The sequence below is a fragment of the Scyliorhinus torazame genome, chromosome 6, assembly GCF_047496885.1.
Source record: "Scyliorhinus torazame isolate Kashiwa2021f chromosome 6, sScyTor2.1, whole genome shotgun sequence".
In the NCBI taxonomy this organism is placed as follows: domain Eukaryota; kingdom Metazoa; phylum Chordata; class Chondrichthyes; order Carcharhiniformes; family Scyliorhinidae; genus Scyliorhinus; species Scyliorhinus torazame.
Window position 1 is genome coordinate 118,196,231 of NC_092712.1, and position 23,563 is coordinate 118,219,793.

Genomic DNA, 23,563 nt, shown 5'->3' on the forward strand with positions numbered 1-23,563 from the left:
TCAGCTTCAGAGGGGGAAGGACAGCGAACATCAACAATTCACTATCAAAGTCATAGAGTCATATAATTTACAGTGCAGAAGGAGGCCATTCAGCCCATCAGGCCTGCACCGGCGCTTGGAATTTCAATCCTATCCCAGTAACCCCACCTAACCTTTTGGAAACTAAGGGGCAACTTATCATAGCCATTTCACATAACCTGCACATTTTTGGACTGTGGGAGGAAACTGGAGCACCCAGAGAAAACCCACGCAGACACAGGGAGAAAGTGCAAACTCCACACAGACAGTCACCCAAGTCTGGAATTGAACCAGGGTCCCTGGAGCTGTGAGGCAGCAGTGCTAACCACTGTGCCACCGTGCTGCCCATTGTTTGTTAATGATTCAGATACATAACTCTAGTGCCACACAATGAACAAAGCAAAGAGTTAATTCATTATCTCCTCTCGGGCTTCTTACAAAGGTGCACACCTGTTATTATTGGCATGCTCTATTCTCATGAGCCACCCTGTCAGTATTCCATTCTTGTTAGATTCCTTGTTTTATTGACAAGTCTTCTGGTAAATTATTGAATAGGGAAGAAATTTCAGGGACACTTTACTCACCTCACATGATCAGGAGTAACAGACAAAAGAGAAAAAGCCATGTTTAAAGTCAGCCAACAAAGCCTAGAAGGGTTTCCAGTGCCAAACAAATGTGTGTAAGCCTTAGCCTCCTTCAATGCTGGGACAGACGAAATGAAGTACTGTTTAGATCAGTGATTGCGACAGGGCTGCTTACTTTATTACTTTCCTCATTCTTAAAGAAGGGTTTGAAGCTAAGTCACTTGAGATTACAACTGTTAAATTGTATGTTCACTTAATGGCTGTAAAGTAAAGCAGCTCAATGATTCATATCTTATCTCACTTCACTAAACTGCTTTCAGTCTTCTTACTGAAATATTATGGAAGGACATTTGAGGCACATGTTAAAGTCATGTATCCACTCCAGATCACAAAGAACACCTATTATTTTATCCGGGTTTCTTAATCACATGTTAAGATATTAGGAAGTATAAGCACACTCTTGAATACGAGGTATACGGGGTGCTTACAGAATGACTCACACTGCTAACTCCAAGATAATTTGAGACAGATTCAAAATCAGAACACTTTTATTCAGAAAAAAATGTATATAATAATCATGATAATAATCGCTTATTGTCACAAGTAGACTTCAGTGAAGTTACAGTGAAAAGCCCCTAGTCGCCACATTCCGGCGCCTGTTCGGGGAGGCTGGAACGGGAATTGAACCCGCGCTGCTGGTCTTGTTGTGCATTGTCTTAGTCCACTGTGCTAAACCAGCCCCTGATATATGCTTTATACCCCAAAAAAACTTCAGAAACTTGTCTTTACATCTCTTATGCCAGATGGGGCGTGGGCACAGTGGCTAGCACTGCTGCCTCACCGCGCATGGGACCCGGGTTCGATTTCGATCTCGGGTGACTGTGTGAAGTTTGCACATTCTTCTTGTGTCTGTGTGGGTTTCCCCCGGCTGCTCCCGTTTCCTCACACAGTCTAAAGATGTGCAAGTTGGGTGGATTGGATACGCAAAGTTGTCCCAAGGTGGGGTTACAGAGATAGGGTGGGGGATTGGGCCTGGGTTGGAGTGCTCTTACAGAGTGTCAGTGGTGACTCAATGGGCCAAATGGCCTCTTTCTGCACTGTAGGGGTCTATGCCTTGTCTGTTGCTACAATTGTTTGGAGAACCCTTAAGGAGCTAATGTTGTCTTTTAAATGCACTTCCTGTACTATCACAACAGTAAAACTTGAAAAGGATTCATTAAAAAAAGAAAGAAAAGCTCATGATCAGCTTACCAAAAAAGCTAAATTAATTTCCACACTACGACCTCTCAACGATTACATTGGTTCAGCATATCGACTACAGTTAGATTCCAGTAGGAGAAACGTTGGGCGGGATTCTCCGGTCGCCCAGCCACGTGTTTCTCGGCGGCACACCGTTAGCTGGCAGCACGACTTTCTGTTCCCGTTGCCTGTCAATGGGATTTCCCATTGAAGCCGCCCCACACCGCCAGAAACCCGTGGGTGGGTGTGCGCTGCCGGCAAGAAAATAGAATCCCAACGGCCGGAGAATTCTGCCCATGAATCCATCAAAATAGGGAAGTGGTGAGATATGCAAGAAGCAAGTTATTTTAAATTGACAGTTCCGTTCCCCGAGAGTATTGTCTACATTACATGAAGTTGTTCTATTTCCTATCACATAATGTTTTCCTCCATCACTTACTTTGAATCATAGTCTTGGTAAAAATTCTGAACATCAGTTTGGAAGATTTGGACCCTTTCTTGCAGATCTGTCTTCATTGCAGGCTCCACTTTTAAAAGTACACTCTGTATCTGCACAACCTGTCACACATAAGTTTTGAATAGTTAGACAGCTGCGAAGTGACAGACATAAAACACAAATGCCAATTAATGATGATGATTCTCTGTGAATAATAAATCTTAATATCTTAACGTTTCTTCAATATGCATGAGGGCTTACCTTGTCATTTATCAGTTTAATATGTGGTTTTATTCTTGTAATGTCTGTTACCTGTTGTGAATGCTAATCCTGGGGATAAAAGTTATTACCCAGAGTACTGCTAAAATTCTGTAGACACTTGGAAGTCAAGCAATTCTGTGCATTAATGTGGTATGTTTTTTTGTGTTCCTTAAATGTGTAAAGATAGCGAGCTTCAGTTTTGCTCAGATATTTATATTTCTTTTAAAGTAGGATTTTTGTTTTGTCAATTATTTCTGTCTCTGAGCTCCAGAACAGAGGGCAAAATCTGATGAATTTTGTCAAAGGGATATAACAGAAGAGGATACTCATCATCCATAAACTGAAAGGGAAAATTCAGTATTTATTTCTCATCATTATGCGGAGGTTAATCTTGGATGGGGAATGCGAGTTTGAATCACGCTGTGTTTAATATTTCATTTTTCTTATTGAACTGCTTTCCAAGTGGCTCTTAGCACTTTTTTCCGCCCTCTTCCTACTGAAACTATCTAAATTATCCTGAGGCAATTTTATCAACAGGAAGAAAAAAAAGGGGAGTTTAATTATATAGATCCGCAAAAAGGTATGGGAATTGCGATACAACACAGAAGTATCACTCCAGCTGTTTATCACATGTTCATCTATGCGAGGTTAAGAGCGATTTCTAAAATGGCACCACTGTTGTCAAATGAGCGTTACCACTGGGCAGTAGCTGTGAATGAGCTGCTCAGGGCAGTGTTCAATTGCCATTGAGTCCTATTGGCATCATCGTTCCATGATTAGCAATTATTCATGAGGCACTGATCAGAGCCTAGCCCTACCTTATCCAATGCTGCAACCAGTTGTACCAACATTTTAATCAAGTTAACAGGGCACTAAGTGTAGCCATGCCATTTTAGACCATACTCTCTGATCGGGTAGAGATAAATATTACCCCCATCCACCCTGACACTGGCTCCCACACCTATGATTCTATTTTCAATCAGGGATTAAAATAAAACATGCTTTCCAATGAAATAGATCTATGATACATAAGAAATAAAGACCTCTTATTTCCAGTTTTAACTGAATAATGGACTGTATCAGATTCATTCCTCACAGTACCAATAAATTGTTAGAATTCCATGCAATTAAAAATGGAATTTACTGCAAATCACATGTCCCGTCCAGCAGACAGGATGGAAAATAAATACCGATGTCAAGATTATTATTTTATTTTAAAAAAGGACAAATACTTTACCCTGACATACTGGCTAACCATGGCTCATACCAGAGGAATTTCCACCCTTCAGGAAAAACAGCAATGACCTTGTTATTTTGAAGAGACACTTGTGACTTGTGAAAATCGAATTCCAAAGAAATGCCCTTTTGCAAGGGCCACGAAAAATCCACACCGGGTTTGTTGATATAAAAACGTACTTTATTTTACAACCATTATTATATACAGCTCCAGTAGTTCCCTACTGTGTCTTCACTGGTCACTGGCCGACTCTATTTATGCATGGCCAGACATTGTAAAATGTCCCCAGCCCCCTTATCAGGGGAGCTCGTATTCTGCAAGATCCACGGGGTAGTTAATCATCCCTACCTGGTAAGACCCATGTGGGTTATAACATGCACCAACACCCTGCACATTTCTAAGGCAGAGCTCTGGCCATGGAGATGGATGACGGGATTTGATTTGTGGCAGCGGAAGTGGCCCGCCATTGGCCTGCAGCAGGATCGTCTGATCCCACTGCCATCATTCCCATTCAATGCCCCATCCCCACCCCCATCCCACCATCAGGGAATCCACAGCAGGGAAAAGACTTGGAAACTCCAGTTGATGTTTCTGCAAGTACAAAGGGACCTTGACACCTCTATTACACAACTCAAGATTTTCGACCTGGGAAAATACAACCTTTGTCCAAAAGCTAGGAGAAGAAGTGGGAGGTGTGATGGGATGACACATGCCTGTAATATTACCGTGTGGAACTGGATCCACGCAGCTTACTATTTTACCACTCACCAAGAAACAGCAGAGAGAGCTATATCCAGGTAAATTACCTGGCGTTCATTTACACTGCGTGTTACTGGAAGATGCTCTTGTACCTGTGCCTAGAAGACTCATTCATCGCTCTGTGCCTTCTTCCATTGGGGAAGTGGACCAAAAAAGAATAGAGCAGAGTATGTCCGAAATGGAAAGAGGTTAGGTACAGTGGCTGTCCAAAGAGATCTGGGAGTTCAGGTACATAGATCCTTAAAATGCCATGAACAAGTGCAGAAAATAATCAAAAAGACTAATGGAATGCTAAACTTTATATATAGAGGATTGGAGTATAGAGCATAGAACACAGGACACTACAGCGCAGTACAGGCCCTTCGGCCCTCGATGTTGCGCCGACCTGTGAAACCACTCTAAAGCCTATCTACACTATTCCCTTATCGTCCATATGTCTATCCAATGACCATTTGAATGCCCTTAGTGTTGGCGAGTCCACTACTGTTGCTGGCAGGGCATTCCACGCCCTTACTACTCTCTGAGTACTTCTGACATCTGTCCTATATCTATCTCCCCTCAATTTAAAGCTATGTCCCCTCGTGCTAGACATCACCATCTGAGGAAAAAGGCTCTCACTGTACACCCTATCCAAACCTCTGATCATCTTGTATGCCTCAATTAAGTCACCTCTTAACCTTCTTCTCTCTACGAAAACAGCCTCAAGTCCCTTAGCCTTTCCTCATAAGATCTTCCCTCCATACCAGGCAACATTCTGGTAAATCTCCTCTGCACCCTTTCCAATACTTCCACATCCTTCCTATAATGCGGCGACCAGAATTGCACACAATACTCCAAATGCGGCTGCACCAGAGTTTTGTACAGCTCCAACATGACCTCATGGCTCCGAAACTCAATCCCTCTACCAATAAAAGCTAACACACTGTACGCCTTCTTAACAACCCTCTCAACCTGGGTGACAACTTTCAAGGATCTATGTACATGGACACCGAGATCTCTCTGCTCATCCACACTGCCAAGAATCTTACCATTAGCCCAGTACTCTGTCTTCCTGTTATTCCTTCCAAAATGAATCACCTCACACTTTTCTGCATTAAACTCCATTTGTCACCTCTCAGCCCAGCGCTGTAGTTTATCTATGTCCCTCTGTAACTTGTAACATCCTTCCGCATTGTCCACAACTCCATCGACTTTAGTGTCATCTGCAAATTCACTCACCCACCCTTCTACGCCCTCCTCCAGGTCACTTATAAAAATGACAAGCAGCAGTGGCCCCAAAACAGATCCTTGTGGTACACCACTAGTAACTGGACTCCAGTCTGAACATTTCCCATCAACCACCACCATTTGTCTTCTTCCAGCTAGCCAATTTCTGATCCAAACTGCTAAATCATCCTGAATCCCATGCCTCCGTATTTTCTGCAGTAGCCTACCGTGGGGAACCTTATCAAACGCTTTACTGAAATCCATATACACCACATCAACAGCTTTACCCTCATCCACCTGTTTGGTCACCTTCTCAAAGAACTCAATAAGGTTTGTGAGGCACGACCTACCCTTCACAAAACCGTGTTGACTATCTTTAATCAAATTATTCCTTTCCAGATGATTATACATCCTATCTCTTATAATCCTTTCCAAGATTTTGCCCACAACAGAAGTACGGTTCACTGGTCTATAGTTACGGAGTTGTCTCTACTCCCCTTCTTGAACAAGGGGACAACATTTGCTATCTTCCAGTCTTCTGGCACTATTCCTGTAGACAAAGATGACATAAAGATCAAAGCCAAAGGCTCAGCAATCTCCTCCCTAGCTTCCCAGAGAATCCTAGGATAAATCCCATCCGGCCCAGGGGACTTATATTTTCACACTTTCCAGAATTGCTAACACCTCCTCCTTATGAACCTCAAGCCCTTCTAGTCTAGTAGCCTGAATCTCAGTATTCTCCTCGACAACATTGTCTTTTTCCTGTGTGAATACGGACGAAAAATATTCATTTAGCACCTCTCCTATCTCCTCGGACTCCAACCACAACTTCCCACTACTGTCCTTGACTGGCCCTACTCTTACCCTAGTCATTTGTATATTCCTGACATATCTATAGAAAGCTTTAGGTTTATCCTTGATCCTACCTGCCAAAGACTTCTCATGTCCCCTCCTGGCTCTTCTTAGCTCTCTTTAGGTCCTTCCTAGCTAACTTGTAACTCTCGAGCGCCCTAACTGAACCTTCATGTCTCATCTTTACATAAGCCTCCTTCTTCCTCTTGACAAGTGTTTCGACTGTTTAGTAAACCACGGTTCCCTTGCTCGATCACTTCCTCCCTGCCTGACAGGTACATACTTATCAAGGACGTGCAGTAGCTGTTCCTTGAACAAGCTCCACATTTACATTGTGCCCATCCCCTGCAGTTTTCCTCTCCATCCGATGCATCCTAAGTCTTGCCTCATCGCATCATAATTGCCTTTCCCCCAGATATAACTCTTGCCCTGGGGTATATACCTATCCCTTTCCATCACTAAAGTAAACTTAATCGAATTGTGGTCACTATCACCAAAGTGCTCACCTACCTCCAAATCTAGCACCTGTCCTGGTTCATTACCCAGTACCAAATCCAATATGGCCTCGCCTCTCGTTGGCCTTTCTACATACTGTGTCAGGAAACCCTCCTGCACACATTAGACAAAAACAGACCCATCTAAAGTACTCGATCTATAGCGTTGCCAGTCAATATTTGGAAAGTTAAAGTCCCCCATAACAACTACCTTGTTGCTTTCGCTCCTATCCAGAATCATCTTTGCAATCCTTTCCTCTACATCTCTGGAACTCTTCGGAGGTCTATAGAAAACCCCTAACAGGGAGACCTCTCCTTTCCTGTTTCTAACCTCAGCCCATACTACCTCAGTAGACGAGTCCTCATCAAACATCCTTTCTGTCATCGTAATACTGTCCTTGACTAACAATGCCACCCCTCCCCCTCTTTTACCACCTTCCCTGAGCTTACTGAAATATCTAAACCCCGGCACCTGCAACAACCATTCCTGTCCCTGCTCTATCCATGTCTCCGAAATGGCCACAACATCAAAGTCCCAGGTACCAACCCATGCCGCACGTTCACCCACCTTATTCCAGATGCTCCTGGCATTGAAGAAGACACACTTTAAACCACCTTCTTGCCTGCCGGTACACTCCTGCAACTTTGAAACCTTACTCATGACCTCACTACCCTCAACCTCCTGTATACTGGAGCTACAAGTCAGGTTCCCAAGCCCCTGCTGAACTAGTTTAAACCCTCCCGAAGAGCATTAGCAAATTCCCCCCCCCCCCCCCCAGGAGATTGGTACCCCTCTGGTCCAGGTGTAGACCATCCCGTTTGTAGAGGTCCCACCAACCCCAGAACGAGCCCCAATTATCCAGAAATCTGAAACCCTCCCTCCTGCACCATCCCTATAGTCACGTGTTCAACTCCTATCTCTCCCTATTCCTCATCTCACTATCACATGGCACTGGTAACAACCCAGAGATAATAACTCTGTTTGTCCTAGATCTAAGTTTCCACCCTAGCTCCCTGAATTCCTGCCTTACATCACTATCCCTTTTCCTACCTATCTCATTGGTACCGATGTGGACTACGACTTGGGCTGCTCCCCCTCCCCTTAAGGATCCCGAAAACACAATACGAGACATCACGCACCCTGGCACCTGGGAGGCAACACACCAACCGCGGGTCTCTCTCATTCCCACAGAATCTCCTATCTATCCGCCTAACTATGGAGTCTCCAATAACTAATGCTCTACTCCTCTCCCCCCTTCCCTTCTGAGCAACAGGGACAGACTCTGTGCCAGAGACCTGTACTCCATGGCTTACCCCTGGTAAGTCCCCCCCCCCAACAGTATCCAAAGCGGTATACTTGTTACTAAGGGGAACGACCACAGGGGATCCCTGTCCTGACTGCTTCCTCCCAGCCCCTCTCACCGTCACCCATCTATCTTTATTCTTCGGAGTAACTACATCCCTGACGCTTTTATCTATGACCACCTCTGCCTCCCGAATGATCCGAAGTTCATCCAGCTCCAGCTCCAGTTCCCTAATGCGGTTTCTGAGGAGCTGGAGATGGGTGCACTTCCCACAGATGAAATCAGCAGGAACACTGACGACGTCCCTCACCTCAAACATTCTGCAGGAGGAACATTGCACTACCTTCCCTGCCATCCCCTCTAGATAAAAAAAGAAAAAGAAAGAAAGAGCTTACCTGTTATTCACTCCCCTTCTCAGCACGCACTCACTCAGCAAGCTCTGCGCCCCGCACGATAACACCTGAGGTGACTTACCAGTCACCAAGCAGTCCCTTACCTGCAGGCTGTGACGTCACGGTTCAACTTCTTTCGCCTTCTACCTGCCCTCGAGCCTTCCTCTTGATCTTAACAGCGGTTGGGGGTTTTTTTGTTAGAGGAGGGGGTAGGGAGGGAAACACTGAACACTGAAGAAGTGTTTCAGGTTTAAGTGTCACTTGACAACAGCTCCTCCACAAACCACCTTCCAGTTAGGGTGAGTACACGGACGTATGCAAATTGCCCCGCAACAGCCGATCAGCAGCTCCGCTCTACTGTCCTCTGCTGGATGCTTGTCTTCACTTGAACAGCTAGGGTCTCTTGCTGAGGTACACTTTCAAGTTAGGGTGAGCACACGGAAGTATGCAAATTTCCCCACAACAGCCAATCAGCAGCTCTGCTCTACTATCCTCTGCTGGATGTTTGTCTTCACTTGAACAGCTAGGGTCTCTTGCTGAGGTACACCTTCAAGTTAGGGTGAGCACACGGACATATGCAAATTCCCCCCGCAACAGCCAATCAGCATCTCCGCTCTACTGCCCTCTGCTGGACACAGACGCTATTCTGCAGCTATACAAAACCCTGGTTAGGCCCCACTTGAAGTATTGTGAGCAATTCTGGGCACCACACCTTAGGAAGGATAATCTGACCTTGGAGTGAGTGAAACGTAGGTTTACAAAAATTATACCTGGATTGCAGGGGTTAAGTTACCAGGAGAAATTACACAAATTAGGCCTGTTTTTGCTAGAATTTAGAAGGTTAAGGGGTGGTCTGATCAAAGTATTTAAGATATTAACAAGGAAAGACAGGATAGATAAAGATAAACTATTTCCACTGGTTGGAGATTCTAAAACATAGTCTAAACATTAGGGCTAGGCCATTCAGGAGAGATGTTCGGAAGCACTTTTTCACTCAAAGGAACTCTCTCCCACAAACAGCAGTTGAAGCTGGATCAGTTGTTAATTTTAAATCTGAGATAGATAGATTTTAGTTAAGCAAATGTATGAAGGGATATGGGCCAACTGCATGCATATGGAGCTAGGCCACAGACCAGCCATGATCTCATTTAATGGCGGGACAGGTTGAATGGACTACTCCCTGTTCCTCTGTTAACCTCTTAAGGAATACACCATTGGACTTTTGATTTTGAACTCTGGAATCAGGTGAAACTATAACTCCTGGAATGTAACTTCCTTGCAGTGAAAATCAGCATCGGGTTGTGCCACATTTCTTCCAAACCTGTCTCACCCGACCTTCTGACTCAGGCCAGGCAAGATCCAGACAGCGCAGCAGTCATTGTGGTCCAGCGTCAATGTGCAGGAGCATTAGAGTAAAAGAGGTCTTATTCCTTTTTTATGACACTAGATGCTGTAAAGCAGGTAAGTTTAAAGATGTGATTTAAATGACAGGTCAGGGAAACGTGCAGACAGTGGGAAAGGGGTTGATTGTGATCCTGCTAATCGGCGGTTCATATCGTGTCAGTTGGGGTGGGGGGAGGGAGTGGTCGAGGATGCCGGGGAAGTCGAGTCAAGGGGGTGTCCAGCCAGGTCAGTGTTTGGGTCAGAGGAGGCATCTAGCAGGGTTGGGGGAGATCAGGGAGGGTCAGGCAGGTCAAGGAATTGGGTCATGCCGGAGGGGGCAGCCTATCAGGTTGGGGGGTGGAGGGTCAGATTAGGTCAGGGGGTGTCCAGCCAGTTCAGGGGGTCAGGACATGTTGGGGGGGGGGGGGGGGGGTAAGTGGTGTGGTATGGGGGCAGTGGCAGAGGGGCAGGGTTAAGGAAGGGAGGGTTAGCCAGGTTGGGGTGGAGTCAGGTCGTGGATGGATCCAGCCGATCGGGGGAGGGCCGAACACGACAGTCGGTGCCTACGGGGTGGGGGAAGAACAAACAACCCTTAAGTAGTCAATGATTGCCCACTCAATTCGGGCAAGGTCGATTGGCCGGTCCGAGTCGTCGCTTGAGAAGACTAATGAACAGCTCAGCAACCTTGTGGACTCTTGCCTCCATGGGTTCTGTCCTTGGGTACCTGTCAGGAGTTATGAACCATTTAATAGGGTCATATCAGCTGAAACCAGATGGTGCTCTGAAGATCAAGGACTCGAACCCTTTCAAAATGGAGTGAAATTAAGAAAGATTTCTTAATGCAAAGGGTGGTGGAGGTTTGGAACTCGCTTTTGAAAACGGCAACTGTTTGTGGGTCAATTGCTAATTTAACAACTGAAGTTGATTGATTTTCTTCAACCAAAGATATGACGGGTCACTGGGAAAATATTGGTATGTTGAGTCAGGTTGCACATCAGCCATGATCTCGCTGAATAGCAGAACAAGCACGAGCGGCCAAAAGACCTACTTCTGTTCCTCTATTCCTGTGGAACAGACAGCAGCGCAATATTTAACAGAGTTGTAAGACTACCAACCACATGTTTGAGAGTCTTCCTGCCCACATTAGTGAAAGCAGTGAAAATCAACCCAATAGTGTCCAATACTGCTTGCCACACTCCAAAACTTACCTTACCATTGATCTGTGTAGCATGGTCTGATTTGTGGTAGGATATCCTTTAGATGCACCAAATGCCCTTTTAATACCTACCTAACTAACCAAAAGCTTTCAATAAATGATTACCAATCACACCCAAATCTTTTTTCTTGGATCTCTCATTTTTGTTTTACAAGCATTTGCTGTTAACTGTAATTGTGTGCTCCGCCCTACATTTCATCAAATTATAATCCCTCTGTCATATCTCAACCTATCTGTATCACTAGTCCATATCTATTTGAAGATAATGAAGCTCTCATTTTTCCCTGTTACGTGCCAAAAGTTCTTTTTTATTCTTACTGGAATTGCAAAGCATTGGAACAGCATCTTGGAGTGCTGGGTCATGAAAATACAGAGACAATTTCCGATACTTCTCAATTCTCATTTCTAGGGCCTCCTCTATTGGGAAACATTCAGTATCATAGAATCCCTACAGTGCAGAAGGAGGCCCTTTGGCATATTGAGGCTGTGCCAACCCTCCAAAAGAGCACCCCACCGAGCCCCACTCTCCCACCCTATCCCCGTAATCCCACCTAACCTTTTCGACACAATGGGGCAATTTACCATGTCCAATCCACCTAACCTGCACATCTTTGGACTGTTGGAGGAAACCGAAGCACCTGGAGGAAACCTACCAGACACGGGGAAAATGTGTAAGCTCCACTGGGAAAAAGATTCACCCCCAAGAGTAATGGCAGACAGAGAGCCAAAATGTTCCCTTCCTTAAATTAGTTCCTGCCAAGTGGAAAAATATCCCCAAATAATAAAAACCTGGTTTATTCTTAAAATGCTTCTTGTAACTATGAATTCCAAAAGTAATATCCTGTGCCAGCACATTCTTGTATATCTGGAGTTTTATTTCTAGGGGGGTACCTGCGCATTTATGTTCTTCCAGGCGTAAGATAGTCCATCAACTCTCTCAGCGTTTCCATCTTGAAAAAGCAACTCATGCTTACTTAGAAGAGCATAAGTTTCTTCAATAGGTTCAATGGTCATGTCAATCTTGATCTCAGCATCTCTAGTTTCTTTTAGTGCTGCCATGGCTCCACGCACATCATCCAAATCATTTACTGGTCGATTCAGTTGCTTGTTAAGATTTTCAATAAAGGAATAAATCTCATCCATTTCCATAGCGGTTTTTCGGTTCAAGGCTGTGCCAAAGGCTCTCTTCCATGAGCGGCATTCCTGCACCAATGCCAGCTTCAAATGCTGTGTGTCAAATTGAACTGAGCCCACTTCATAGCAAGAAGGTAACTCATCAATCTGAGCCTCCAATTTCTGTATTCAATATAAAGTGTGACATGTGTTACTTTCGTTTAATAAAAACAGTTTGCAAGTATTTAATCCATGATAACCAAAGGATGTTTTATACATACAGAGTAATAGGTAATTTGCTCATTGAATTCAGCGAGGATTGGTTTTGAATCCATGAATTCCTTCACTTTCTCTGCAGGATCCTGAGTAAAATATAAAATTCATAATCATGTCAGCAAGTGTTTCGTAATTGATTCCACACAGGGAAAATGACAGCATAATAACTTCCTTTGAAACACTACATAAATCAATATGCAGCAGTCTTACACCCACAACACCAAGATGAATGATGTGAAAGTAACGTGCGTTGGCAGTTCCAATATGTTCAGGTTAATCCTGGCATATTCTAATAAATCAGTTTGGTGATATAACAATTTCATCTTTTAACCCTTAAATTCCGCAAAATGTCAGGTATTCTTGCTTTTTGTGGTGGTGATTTTTCAGCCAACTTCTCAACTAAACTATCGTATGAAATCAGAAGCTGATTTTTCTTTTGAAGGTAAAATATAATTGTCACCTTTTCTCTCGTCATTCTGCACATTTCGAGTAAATCCTCAGTTTCAGAAAATGCAAAAGTAAGTTACCAACATATCTACATGCTGCAGAAAAGATTGTGTATGAATAAACCATGTGGTTTGGCACTGATTCATTCATACAACCAGAAAACTCCAGATTCAAAAACTCGATCCATAAAAAATAGGAACAGGAGAAAGCCATTCTGCCCCTCAAGCCTGCTCTAACATTCAATAGGCTGATCCGACATACCTCACGTCCACTTTCCTGCCCTTTCCCAGGATTCCTTGGTTCCTCACTGATCAAGAATTTACCTATCTCAGCCTTAAATAAACACAAGGACACAGCTCTCTGTGACAAGGGGTTCCAAAAACTCACAACTCTCTGAAAGAAAAAAATCCTCCTCATCGCAGTCTTAATTTAGCACCCCTTTATTCTGAGACTCTGCCCTCTGGTCCTAGACTCTCCCATGAGGGGAAACATCCTCTCAGCATTTACCTTGTCAAGCCCCTTAAGAATCCTGTATGTTTCAATGAGATCACCTCTCATTCTCCTACATTCCGATGAAGAGTCCCAACCTGCTAACCTTTGCTCACAAGACAATCCCTCCATACTGGGGATCATTCTAGTGAATCTTCTCTAAACTGCCTCCAATGAAAAAATGTGCAAGACTTAACAAAAAAAAAAACAGAATCTGTTCTGCATGGATATCAAAGGATCGTTCCTGATGTTTGTAGCACCGGGAATGACCCTGCTATCTAACAACCCTCTTTTTTTTCCCGAAATGACCGGCCAGACCCACCGCCAACTCATCTGCTGGGGAGTCCTCAAGCCATCCCCCACATCCCACCACATACCGGCAGGGCACCCCCGAGCCTAATCCCCAGCATGGGCAGAATGCCAGCATGGCACCTTGGAACCAGGTAGTGCCCCAGTCATTTGGAAGTGCCACTTGTGTACCCTGACAGTGCCAGGCTAGCACCCAGAGGGCATTGCCAGGGTGCCAGGTTGGTAGTCCAAGGTCACCAGTTGGAACCAGCAGTGCCAAAGTGCCACCCTGCCCAGACGCCAACCATCTGGAGCCTCTGATCACCAGGAAGACCCCCCAAAGTGCCCTTTCACCTGGTCCCTGTTTATGGGGACTAGTGCTAAGCGGCGCCCAGCTGGGATCACCTCGGCAAAGCCAATAGATGCTGGGTGGCTATTCAATTCGGTGGCAGCAGGGTTAAGTGGGTTTTTAAACTCACTTAGCTGTGAGTGACTGAGTCTCGCCCATTATGGACGGGATGTAGATCATGACCTCTCATGAGATCTTGTTAGATCTCGCAAGACGTATCGGCCATCGGGAATCTTGGGAGAGGCCTCTCCCAGGTAGATCATGCCCAATATTTTTCCTTAAATTATGAGACCATAACTGCTCACTGTACTCCAGATGTGGTCTCACCAGTACCTTGTACAGTTGCAGCAAGACTTCCCTACTCTTATACTCCAACCCCCTTGAAATAAGGGCCAACAGTCCATTAGCCTTCCTGATTAACTGCTGCATGTGTGTACTAGTGTTCTGTGTTTCGTGCACAAGTACCTCCAAGTCCCTTTGTGCTGCAGCTTTTTGCAGTTTTTCCCATTCAAATAATACTCTATCATTTTGTTCTCCATGGTGAGTTAGCAAATCTCTGCAACTGGAACATCACCAGGTTAAAGTGAACATAAGAACATGTTGATCAGGTTTCATCTTATGGTAACTATCTACTGACCCCACAGAAAGTCAGCATGTGAGGATGCATGATAAAGACAAAGTCATGACTCGGCCGTAATGACCATTATTGATCCAATAGGTCAGAATTGGCCATATACAGGGCTCACATATGTTTTTTGGCCACATGGACAATGCACTAGGAGGCTCCTGGCACTCAATGTACTAAAAATTGTCCTGATCATATCTGTGATCCACCCATATTAACCTGAAGTCAGTTAGCTCAGCTGGCTTGACGGCTGGTTTGTGATGCAGAGCAACACCAACAGCATGGGTTCAATTCACGTACCGACTGAGGTTATTCATGGAGGTTCCACCTTCTCAATCATATCCCGTGCCTGAGTTGTGGTAACCCTCAGGTTGTATCATCACCAGTCAGCTCTCTCTCTCTTTCAAAGGTTAATGCAGCATATGGTCCTCTGGAACTATGGCGACTTTCATTTCCTTAACCTACGATGACTGAGCTTTCAATGACTGCAAAATTGACTTTTAAGTTTGCATTCTAGCCAGTGAAAACAGTTATTTGAAAAATTCACCTCCACCAGAAACATGGGTAATGTGAAACAGGAAAAATAGGGAATTCGGAAAAATAATTTGAAGTTTTGAAAGAATTTATAAACTTTTTTTGACCTGAGTAAGCACCAGCTGGAAGTGGTATGAATTCCATATCAGGTCGTAGATCACTTGGCTGCACCGATGCCACTCAAAAGAAATGATGTGGAGATGCCGGCTTTGGACTGGGGTGAGCACAGTAAGAAGTCTTACAACACCAAGTTAAAGTCCAACAGGTTTGTCTCGATGTCACTAGCTTTCGGAGCACTGCTCCTTCCTCAGGTGAATGAAGAGCTGGGTTCCAGAAACATGTATATAGACAAAGTCAAAGATGCAAGACGATACTTTGAATGCGAGTCATTGCAGGTAATTAAGTATTTACAGGTCCAGACAGAGCAACTGGAGAGAGGGATAATCACAGGTTAAAGAGGTGTGAATTGTCTCAAGCCAGGACAGTTGGTAGGATTTCGCAAGCCCAGGCCAGATGGTGGGGGTGGGGGTGGGGGGGGGGGAGAGGGGGGGGGGGGGGGGGTGAATGTAATGCGACATGAACCCAAGGTCCCGGTTGAGGCCATACTCATGTGTGCGGAACTTGGCTATAAGTTTCTGCTCGGCGATTCTGCGTTATCGCGCGTCCTGAAGGCCGCCTTGGAGAACGCTTGCCCGAAGATAAGAGGCCGAATGCCCTTGACTGCTTAAGTGTTCTCCGACTGGAAGGGAACATTCCTGCCTGGCGATTGTCGCGCGATGCCCGTTCATCCATTGTCGCAGCATCTGCATGGTCTCACCAATGTACCACGCTTCGGGACATCCTTTCCTGCAGCGTATGCGGTAGACAACGTTGGCCGAGTTGCACGAGTATGTACCACGTACCTGGTAGGTGGTGTTCTCATGTGCTATAGTGGTGCCCATGTCGATGATCTGGCACGTCTTGCAGAGATTGCCATGGCAGGGTTGTGTGGTGTCGTGATCACTGTTCTGAAGGCTGGGTAGTTTGCTGCAAACAATGGTTTGTTTGAGGTTGCGCGGTTGTTTGAAGGCAAGTAGTGGGGGTGTGGGATGACCTTGGTATGATGTTCATCTTCATCGATGACGTGTTGAAGGATGTGAAGAAGATGTCGTAGTTTCTCTGCTCCGGGGAAGTACTGGACGACGAAGGGTACTCTGTCGGTTGTGTCCCGAGTTTGTCTTCTGAGGAGGTCGGTGCGGTTTTTTGCTGTGGCGCATTGGAACTGTCGATCGATGAGTCGAGCGCCATATCCAGTTCATACGAGGGTATCTTTCAGCGTCTGTAAATGTCTGTTACGCTCCTCCTCGTCTGAGCAGATCCTGTGAATATGGAGGACTTATCCATAGGGGATGGCTTCTTTAATGTGTTTATGGTGGAAGCTGGAGAAGTGGAGCATCGTGAGGTTATCCATGTGCTTGCGGTAAAGCAAAGTGCTGAGGTGACCGTCCGTGATGGAGATATGTGTGTCCAAGAATGCAATCGATTCTGGAGATTAGTCCATGGTGAGTCCGATGGTGGGGTGGAACCTATTGATGTCATCGTGTAGTCGTTTCAGTGATTCTTCACCGTAGGTCCAAACAAAAAAAATGTCATCGATGTATCTGGTGTATAACGTCAGTTGAAGGTCCTGTGCGGTGAGGAGGTCTTGTTCAAACTTGTGCATGAAGATGTTGGCATATTGAGGTGCAAATTTGGTCCCCATGGCTTGAGACAATTTAGACCACTTTAACCTGTGATTATCCCTCTCTCCAGTTGCTCCGACTGGATCTGTAGACTTAATTACCTGCAAAACTCACATCCAAAGTATCGTATTGCATCTTTGACTTTGTCTATATGTATGTTTCTGGAACCCACCTCATCATTCACGTGAGGAAGGAGCAGTGCTCTGAAAGCTAGTGATTCGAAACAAACCTGTTGGACTTTAACCTGGTGCTGTAAGCCTTCTTACTGTACTCAAAAGAAATATTAAAGCAAAAGATGACCACATTTGTCATACATAGATCACTATAGACACACTCCTTACTGCAAGGGTCTACACTGAGTACTTGGAAACTGTTGTGTATGAGTCATAGGTATGAGCACGGTAGCATAGTGGTTAGCACTGTGGTTTCACAGTGCCAGGGTCCCAGGTTCGATTCCCCGCTGGGTCACTGTCTGTGTGGAGTTTGCACATTTCCCCCGTGTCTGCATGGGTTTCCTCCGGGTGCTCTGGTTTCCTCCCACAGTACAAAGACGTGCAGGTTAGGTGGGTTGGCCATGCTAAATTTCCCTTAGTGTCCAAAAAGGTTAGGAGTGGTTTTGGGGGTAGGGGGATAGGGTGGAAGTGAGGGCTTAAGTTGGTCGCTGCAGACTCGGTGGGCCGAATGGCCTCCTTCTGCACTGTATGCTTTATGTTCATTCTGACAGTTGTTGGCTGCTGCCTTTCATGTGTATGGCATGAACAGGAAGTGCAGAATGAAGTGCCAGGCAAGGAGATGCCAGAAAAAGCTGAGGTGGCTCTTTATCCTCATCAACATCATTATTATCATCATCATCACCCACCACTGTATAAGAGCAAGACTATTTTATTAAATGAATTTGAAGAATCAAACTGTGGACAATATAGTATTTTAAAAAAAATAATTCTTGGGATTTGGCAAAATTGATCAAGGTTGGCATTTATTGCCAATCACTAGTTACCCTCACAATTCGTGGTGAGTCTTCTTCAGCCATTTGAGACTTTATGGCAATGGTCCACAAGGCTATTAGGAAGGGAGTTCCAGGATTTTGATCCAATAACAGATGTATGGTGATGTACGTCCAAGTCACAATGGTGTATAATTTGAAGCAAAATCCAGGGGAAGTCGTATTCCAAAACCTGCTGTCCTTGCCCTTCTAGAGGGTGGAGGTTACAGGTTTAGGAGCTGCTACGGAAGTAGCCACAGCAAATTGTTGCGATGCACGCTGTATATTATATGCAAAGCAACCATTATATGTTAGCGATGGAGGGGGTGGATGTTAGGCTACTGGATGAGGTGCCGATCAATTAGACTGCTTCCAGGGAGATAAGAAAAATAAAACACGATGTTTGACGGTTGAAGCAGTTACTGTTACAGCATCAGTCTCTCTCACACACATGTGCACATGCACACAAATGAATACAGATGAGATACAAACTCACCTGATTCCACAAGTGGGAGAAGTGAGAGAAATTGTCAAGAATCTCTACTGCATCAGTCTTCAATGAGGAGACAATGGAACTGAGCTGGATCATCACCTTAGTGACATCTTTGTGTTCACTGATTTGTTTGTCAAGGGATTTTAGTACCACCTGCTTACCAAGGATGTTATCGTCACCCAGTTCTCGAGCAGCATTCTGTTCAATCTAAGTTTTGGCCATGCAAAAATAAACAATAAATTTAAGCATGAAAAGTGAACTCAAATATTCAATAAATTATTGTCCTCTGAGCAAACAGAAGATAATGCTTTTACAATTGAAGTAATGAAAAAGCAAATCAGAGTGGAATTTAGTAGATACCTGCTGCTGTTTCAGATGAATATAGGCAAAGGACCAAAGAGGAATATCCTTAGACATGGACAGAATTACATTCACCGCTTTATTTAGGATAGACTGTAGAATAAAATATGAATTGATAATAATCAATACATTGTTTTGTAATATACTATAAACAACATAATGAAAGATTGGTTAATTAATTTTTAATGTGATATATTTGATGCGCATATCTAATCAGTGGAACACAGAATCTAATTTATAGAGCGAGAAATCTGACGGCCATGATTTTTGGACATGGAGCCCGCTTTTTGCACCCACCTTATTTCCCTGGTTTTCTGTAGCATGGCCACAAGCTGCCCTTGGATGGCACAACAGACAAAGGAAAGGTTTCCCTGCTTTAGTGAAGCCTGGACACAGTAGTCAGAGAGCTGGAGACCAAGAAGAAGGCGATGTTTCTGCTGGCAGACTGGGAACCACCGAGATTGCGCTTCCTCGGGCAATTGGAGCACATGGCATGGGTAGTCAATGGCGAGACTTCCACCCTCAGGACATGGGGCAGCAGTGTCAGGAAAGGTTTTAAGACCTCACCGGGTGGTCAAGTTATCTGCACATCACAACTCATACCCATAACTCCACCCATCTCTCCCACTGCTCAATGCATAACACCACCCCCATCATTCATCCAATAGCACTCTCTGACACTGAGGACTAACCTCTAACATCTGTACACTGCACCTCACCAATATGAAACTTCCAATCATGTCAGCTGTGCACACACACCTCTACATGACTGTGCAAATCTCCAGCTAGGCAGCTATGGAAGGCACATTACCCAACCCCACTGAGGTGCAGTCATAGACATTCTGAGTTCTCTTTCATGCAGGAGGTGGAGGCCTGAAATAGGACTGGTGGATGACCAGCACGCATGCATCCCCTCATTGCCCTGGAAGAGAGAGTCCATTATGGGTAACAATGCCACAGATCCAGTGGCAGCTGGCACTGTTGAGGCCATCCAGGATGATGATAAGTTGCTGCCTTAACCGCCTTCTCCATTCAATCCTCACCCTGAAAGTTGCCTTAGATGGAAACTGCGGAAGAAGTAACTGTGGAACTCACGCTTTGCATCGCTACCCTCCCTTTCACTCATCCCTGCGCTCCCCTTTATATATTTGTGCTTTCAGATTGTCAAGAGCAGTCGATTGGTCAGCCACTGCAGCCCCAGGAGGAAAGACGAGTGTAAGAGTGTGAAGAAGGAGCACCATCCTTTGGCCTGACAGTCACAGCCACCAGGTCAGATACAGACACTGTACCTACCTTAGAAGCTATTACAGTCAGGATCCACATGTGAGCGGCACAACTGGTCTGCAGGCAGGACAGGGGGAAATGCCAGTTTGTGTACAAACCCTTCAGAACCTTGTACTCAAGAAAGGATCAGGTAGGCTTACACAAATACATTTTGTGCCCTTATATTTTTAATTACAGAAACAAAACATTGTTTCTTGGCTTGTCAGTCATAAAACTTTATATTATATTGCGTTTTGTATTTATCAAAGCAAAGGGATCGCTTTATAGCCAATTAAGTATTTTTTAGGTGTCGTCACTTCTGGAATGTTGGGAATGCAGCAGCAAACTCCCACAAACAGCGATGTGGTAATGAGCAGATAATGGCCCAAATCATCCGAGGAGTGACAATCACTGTCAGACAAGCTGCATATTCTGGTCTGTGTTCAGTAGCACACTGAAAAGCTGGGGACATTTAAAGAGCTTTTCAACGTGTCAATATATATATGTGTGTGTGTATGAGTGAATATGTAAGTGAATGGTCGAATGTGTAGGTGGGTAGGGTGGATGAAATAAGTGGGTAAGTTTAGAATGGCAGCTGGGCAGGGTGGCAGCTGGGTGGGGTGTAAGATGGGTAGGGTGGCAACTAAGTTGGGTGGCAGGTGGGCAGGGTGGCAGGTGGATAAAGTGAGTGAGGTGGGTATGATGGGTGAGGGAGTAAGTGGCTTGGGAGTGGTTGGGTCAGGTCGTGTGGGCACAAAGATTATTTGTGACAGCCTACCTGATCCTATCTTGAGCACAAGGTTCTGAAGGTCGTGCAGGGTTGTCCGTGTGCAGGCTAGTCAGGTCTGGTTTGAGGGCATTCGGAATCATGTGGTGGGGACTAGTCACTAGTCAGGGATTAGGGGAGTCAGAGCGTTGCAAGTCAAGGGACATCAGGAGGTTAGTTATGGTCATCAGGATGACAAGTCAGAGGAAGGCAGGGGGTCAGGGGATGTCGTCCACGGGGTCATTGCGGGTGATTTGGGGGTGGGGGAGATGGATCAGTTGAGAATTTTTCTGTCAACATTTCCTGACTAACAGCTGAAGTAAGTCAGGATTTCCCAAACCTTTTGAGCTGCAGAACCCATGGGAACTTCCCAAGTGCGTCAAGGAACCCCAGCATTCTCATAATGTCGATGCCTCTTTTTGCCACGAATTAGGTGCAAACACAGAAATCAAATGTAAACAAGTTTTTTATAGCTCTATCTATGTGTCTATTAGGAATTAGGAAGAGAACACAGTCAGAAATACATGAGCCAGCTACATGGCTCCCTCACATCAACAAGCTACCATCCCATGTCCTTAGGAATGGATAATCTAAAATGTTACCTTGTTAAATAAAAATTTAAATCTTTGTCATTTTTAATGAGAGGAGTAATGCTGGAAAGCTGCTCATATTGGACACACACAAACACACAAGTCTCCCTATCTGTCTCACACACACACACATCATCCTCTCTCTCGCACACAGACACATGTCCCCCTCTCACACACACTCACTCATCCCTTCTCACATATATACACCACCTCTCTCGTTAACATTAAACCCTCCTCAAACACATGCCCGCCCACATACACATACTCACTCCCTTTCTCACACTCACTTCTTCTCTTACACGTTCACTTACTCTCTCACAGACATTTACCCCCGACACTTACACACATACCCTTTCTCTTGTTAGAGGGCTGGTTTGGCTCAGTGGGCTAGACAGCTGGTTTGTGATGCAGAACAAGGCCAGCAATGCGGGTTCAATTCCCGTACCAGCTCTGTGTACCCGAACAGGCGCCGGAATGTGGCGACTAGGGGCTTTTCACAGTAACTTAACTGCAGTGTTAATGTAAGCCTACTTGTGACAATAAAAGGTTATTTATTTATTTGCTCCGAGGCCTGCCCGGCACCCTGCACTCTGAGGCCCATGCTGGGTGGTCTCCCCCCCCCCCACCCCACCCCCGCCGTTGCCGATGCTGGCCGGCCCTTCGCTCAGATGTCCACACTGGACCCCCCCCCCCCCAACCCCCTTCCACCCCCCGCCAAATCCGATGCCTGCGCTGGAATGTCCGAGTGTCCCGGGGAGCAGGGGAATTGCTTATTGGAGGTTCAAACTTCCCAGGCACTTCCTGCAATGTCGGTACTTCTGCAGGGTTCTGAAGCATATATTGCAGGTACATCCCGTCTCTGATTTGGACCAGTCAGATCTTGTGATGTTGATTGATTAATGAAATATTGGTCATGACAGCAGTGTTAACTCCCCTGCCCCTCTTCAAATTAGTGCCATGAGATCTTTTACATTGACCTGAGAAAATGGATGGGGCCTTAGTGAGTGTCCCATCTGAAAGATGGCACTTTTCACAAGACAACACTCACTCAGTACTGCCTTGCTTTTTGTGTTGGAGTCCTGGATTGAGACTTCCACCAACAACATTCTGGCTAAGAGGTAAGTTGGATTGGATTTGTTTATTGTCACATGTACCCAGGTAGTGTTCCCAAGTGAGGCACAGCTGACACTATATTGACATTATTCTATGTTATTATCTATGTAAATTAAAAGTATCTAATACCTCTGTTAAAATGGTGGTGGAGTTTTATAAAAATGAATTTTTACATTCATTCACTCAGATTGCCAATAGTCATTTCTAGAATAATGTACCTTACTCCAAACCTTAGAATCCCAAGTGGTGTAATTGTACTTCATTTCCCATTCCAGGCACTTTTGTGCTCCAAGGAAAATGAACAATTTAGCTTACACTATGGCTGGGATACTACTCGCTCATGCAATATAGGAGGATTCCAATAGCAGTGATAGAGCTTCAAACTCAGCATCCTGAGATGGAGGAAAAATGGGCTAATTACTGTACTAATCAGTCTCTCCATGCCTACATCATATAAAAATATTAATCTCAAAACATTTGCCTATAATATACAAATCATACAAAAACACTACCATTTTATTAGAGGTATTAGTCAAGCTGGAGTGTGTTCCAAAACAGTAAAAGTTTGAGTTGCGATAATTTCATGAATTTCAAAAGCCAAATTACACATTTTTTCATCACAAAATGCAATGTTGACATGGAGTGCACATAAAAGTGCATTATTCCAATTTATTTAAAGTATTCAAACAGTTCTTACACCTTTGAGTACTTGGATTACTATTTCTGCTTTTGTTTTGCAAGTACATGTGATAGGAACAAGAGATAGAGGGCTG

At 44.8% G+C, this 23,563-nt stretch overlaps 1 protein-coding gene across 1 annotated transcript in view; it reads right to left on the reverse strand.

The window, feature by feature from the left end:
• The window catches only part of dnah5l (dynein, axonemal, heavy chain 5 like), a 585,621-nt gene that overhangs the window by 347,160 nt on the left and 214,898 nt on the right, over nt 1–23,563 (reverse strand). Inside the window, exons 25-29 of the mRNA XM_072508719.1 lie at nt 19,059–19,151; nt 18,702–18,905; nt 12,776–12,856; nt 12,273–12,677; nt 2,281–2,399 (exon numbers count right to left, since the gene is read on the reverse strand). Of these exons, the coding sequence (XP_072364820.1) occupies nt 2,281–2,399; nt 12,273–12,677; nt 12,776–12,856; nt 18,702–18,905; nt 19,059–19,151 (902 nt within the window). The remainder of the gene's footprint in view (nt 1–2,280; nt 2,400–12,272; nt 12,678–12,775; nt 12,857–18,701; nt 18,906–19,058; nt 19,152–23,563) is intronic.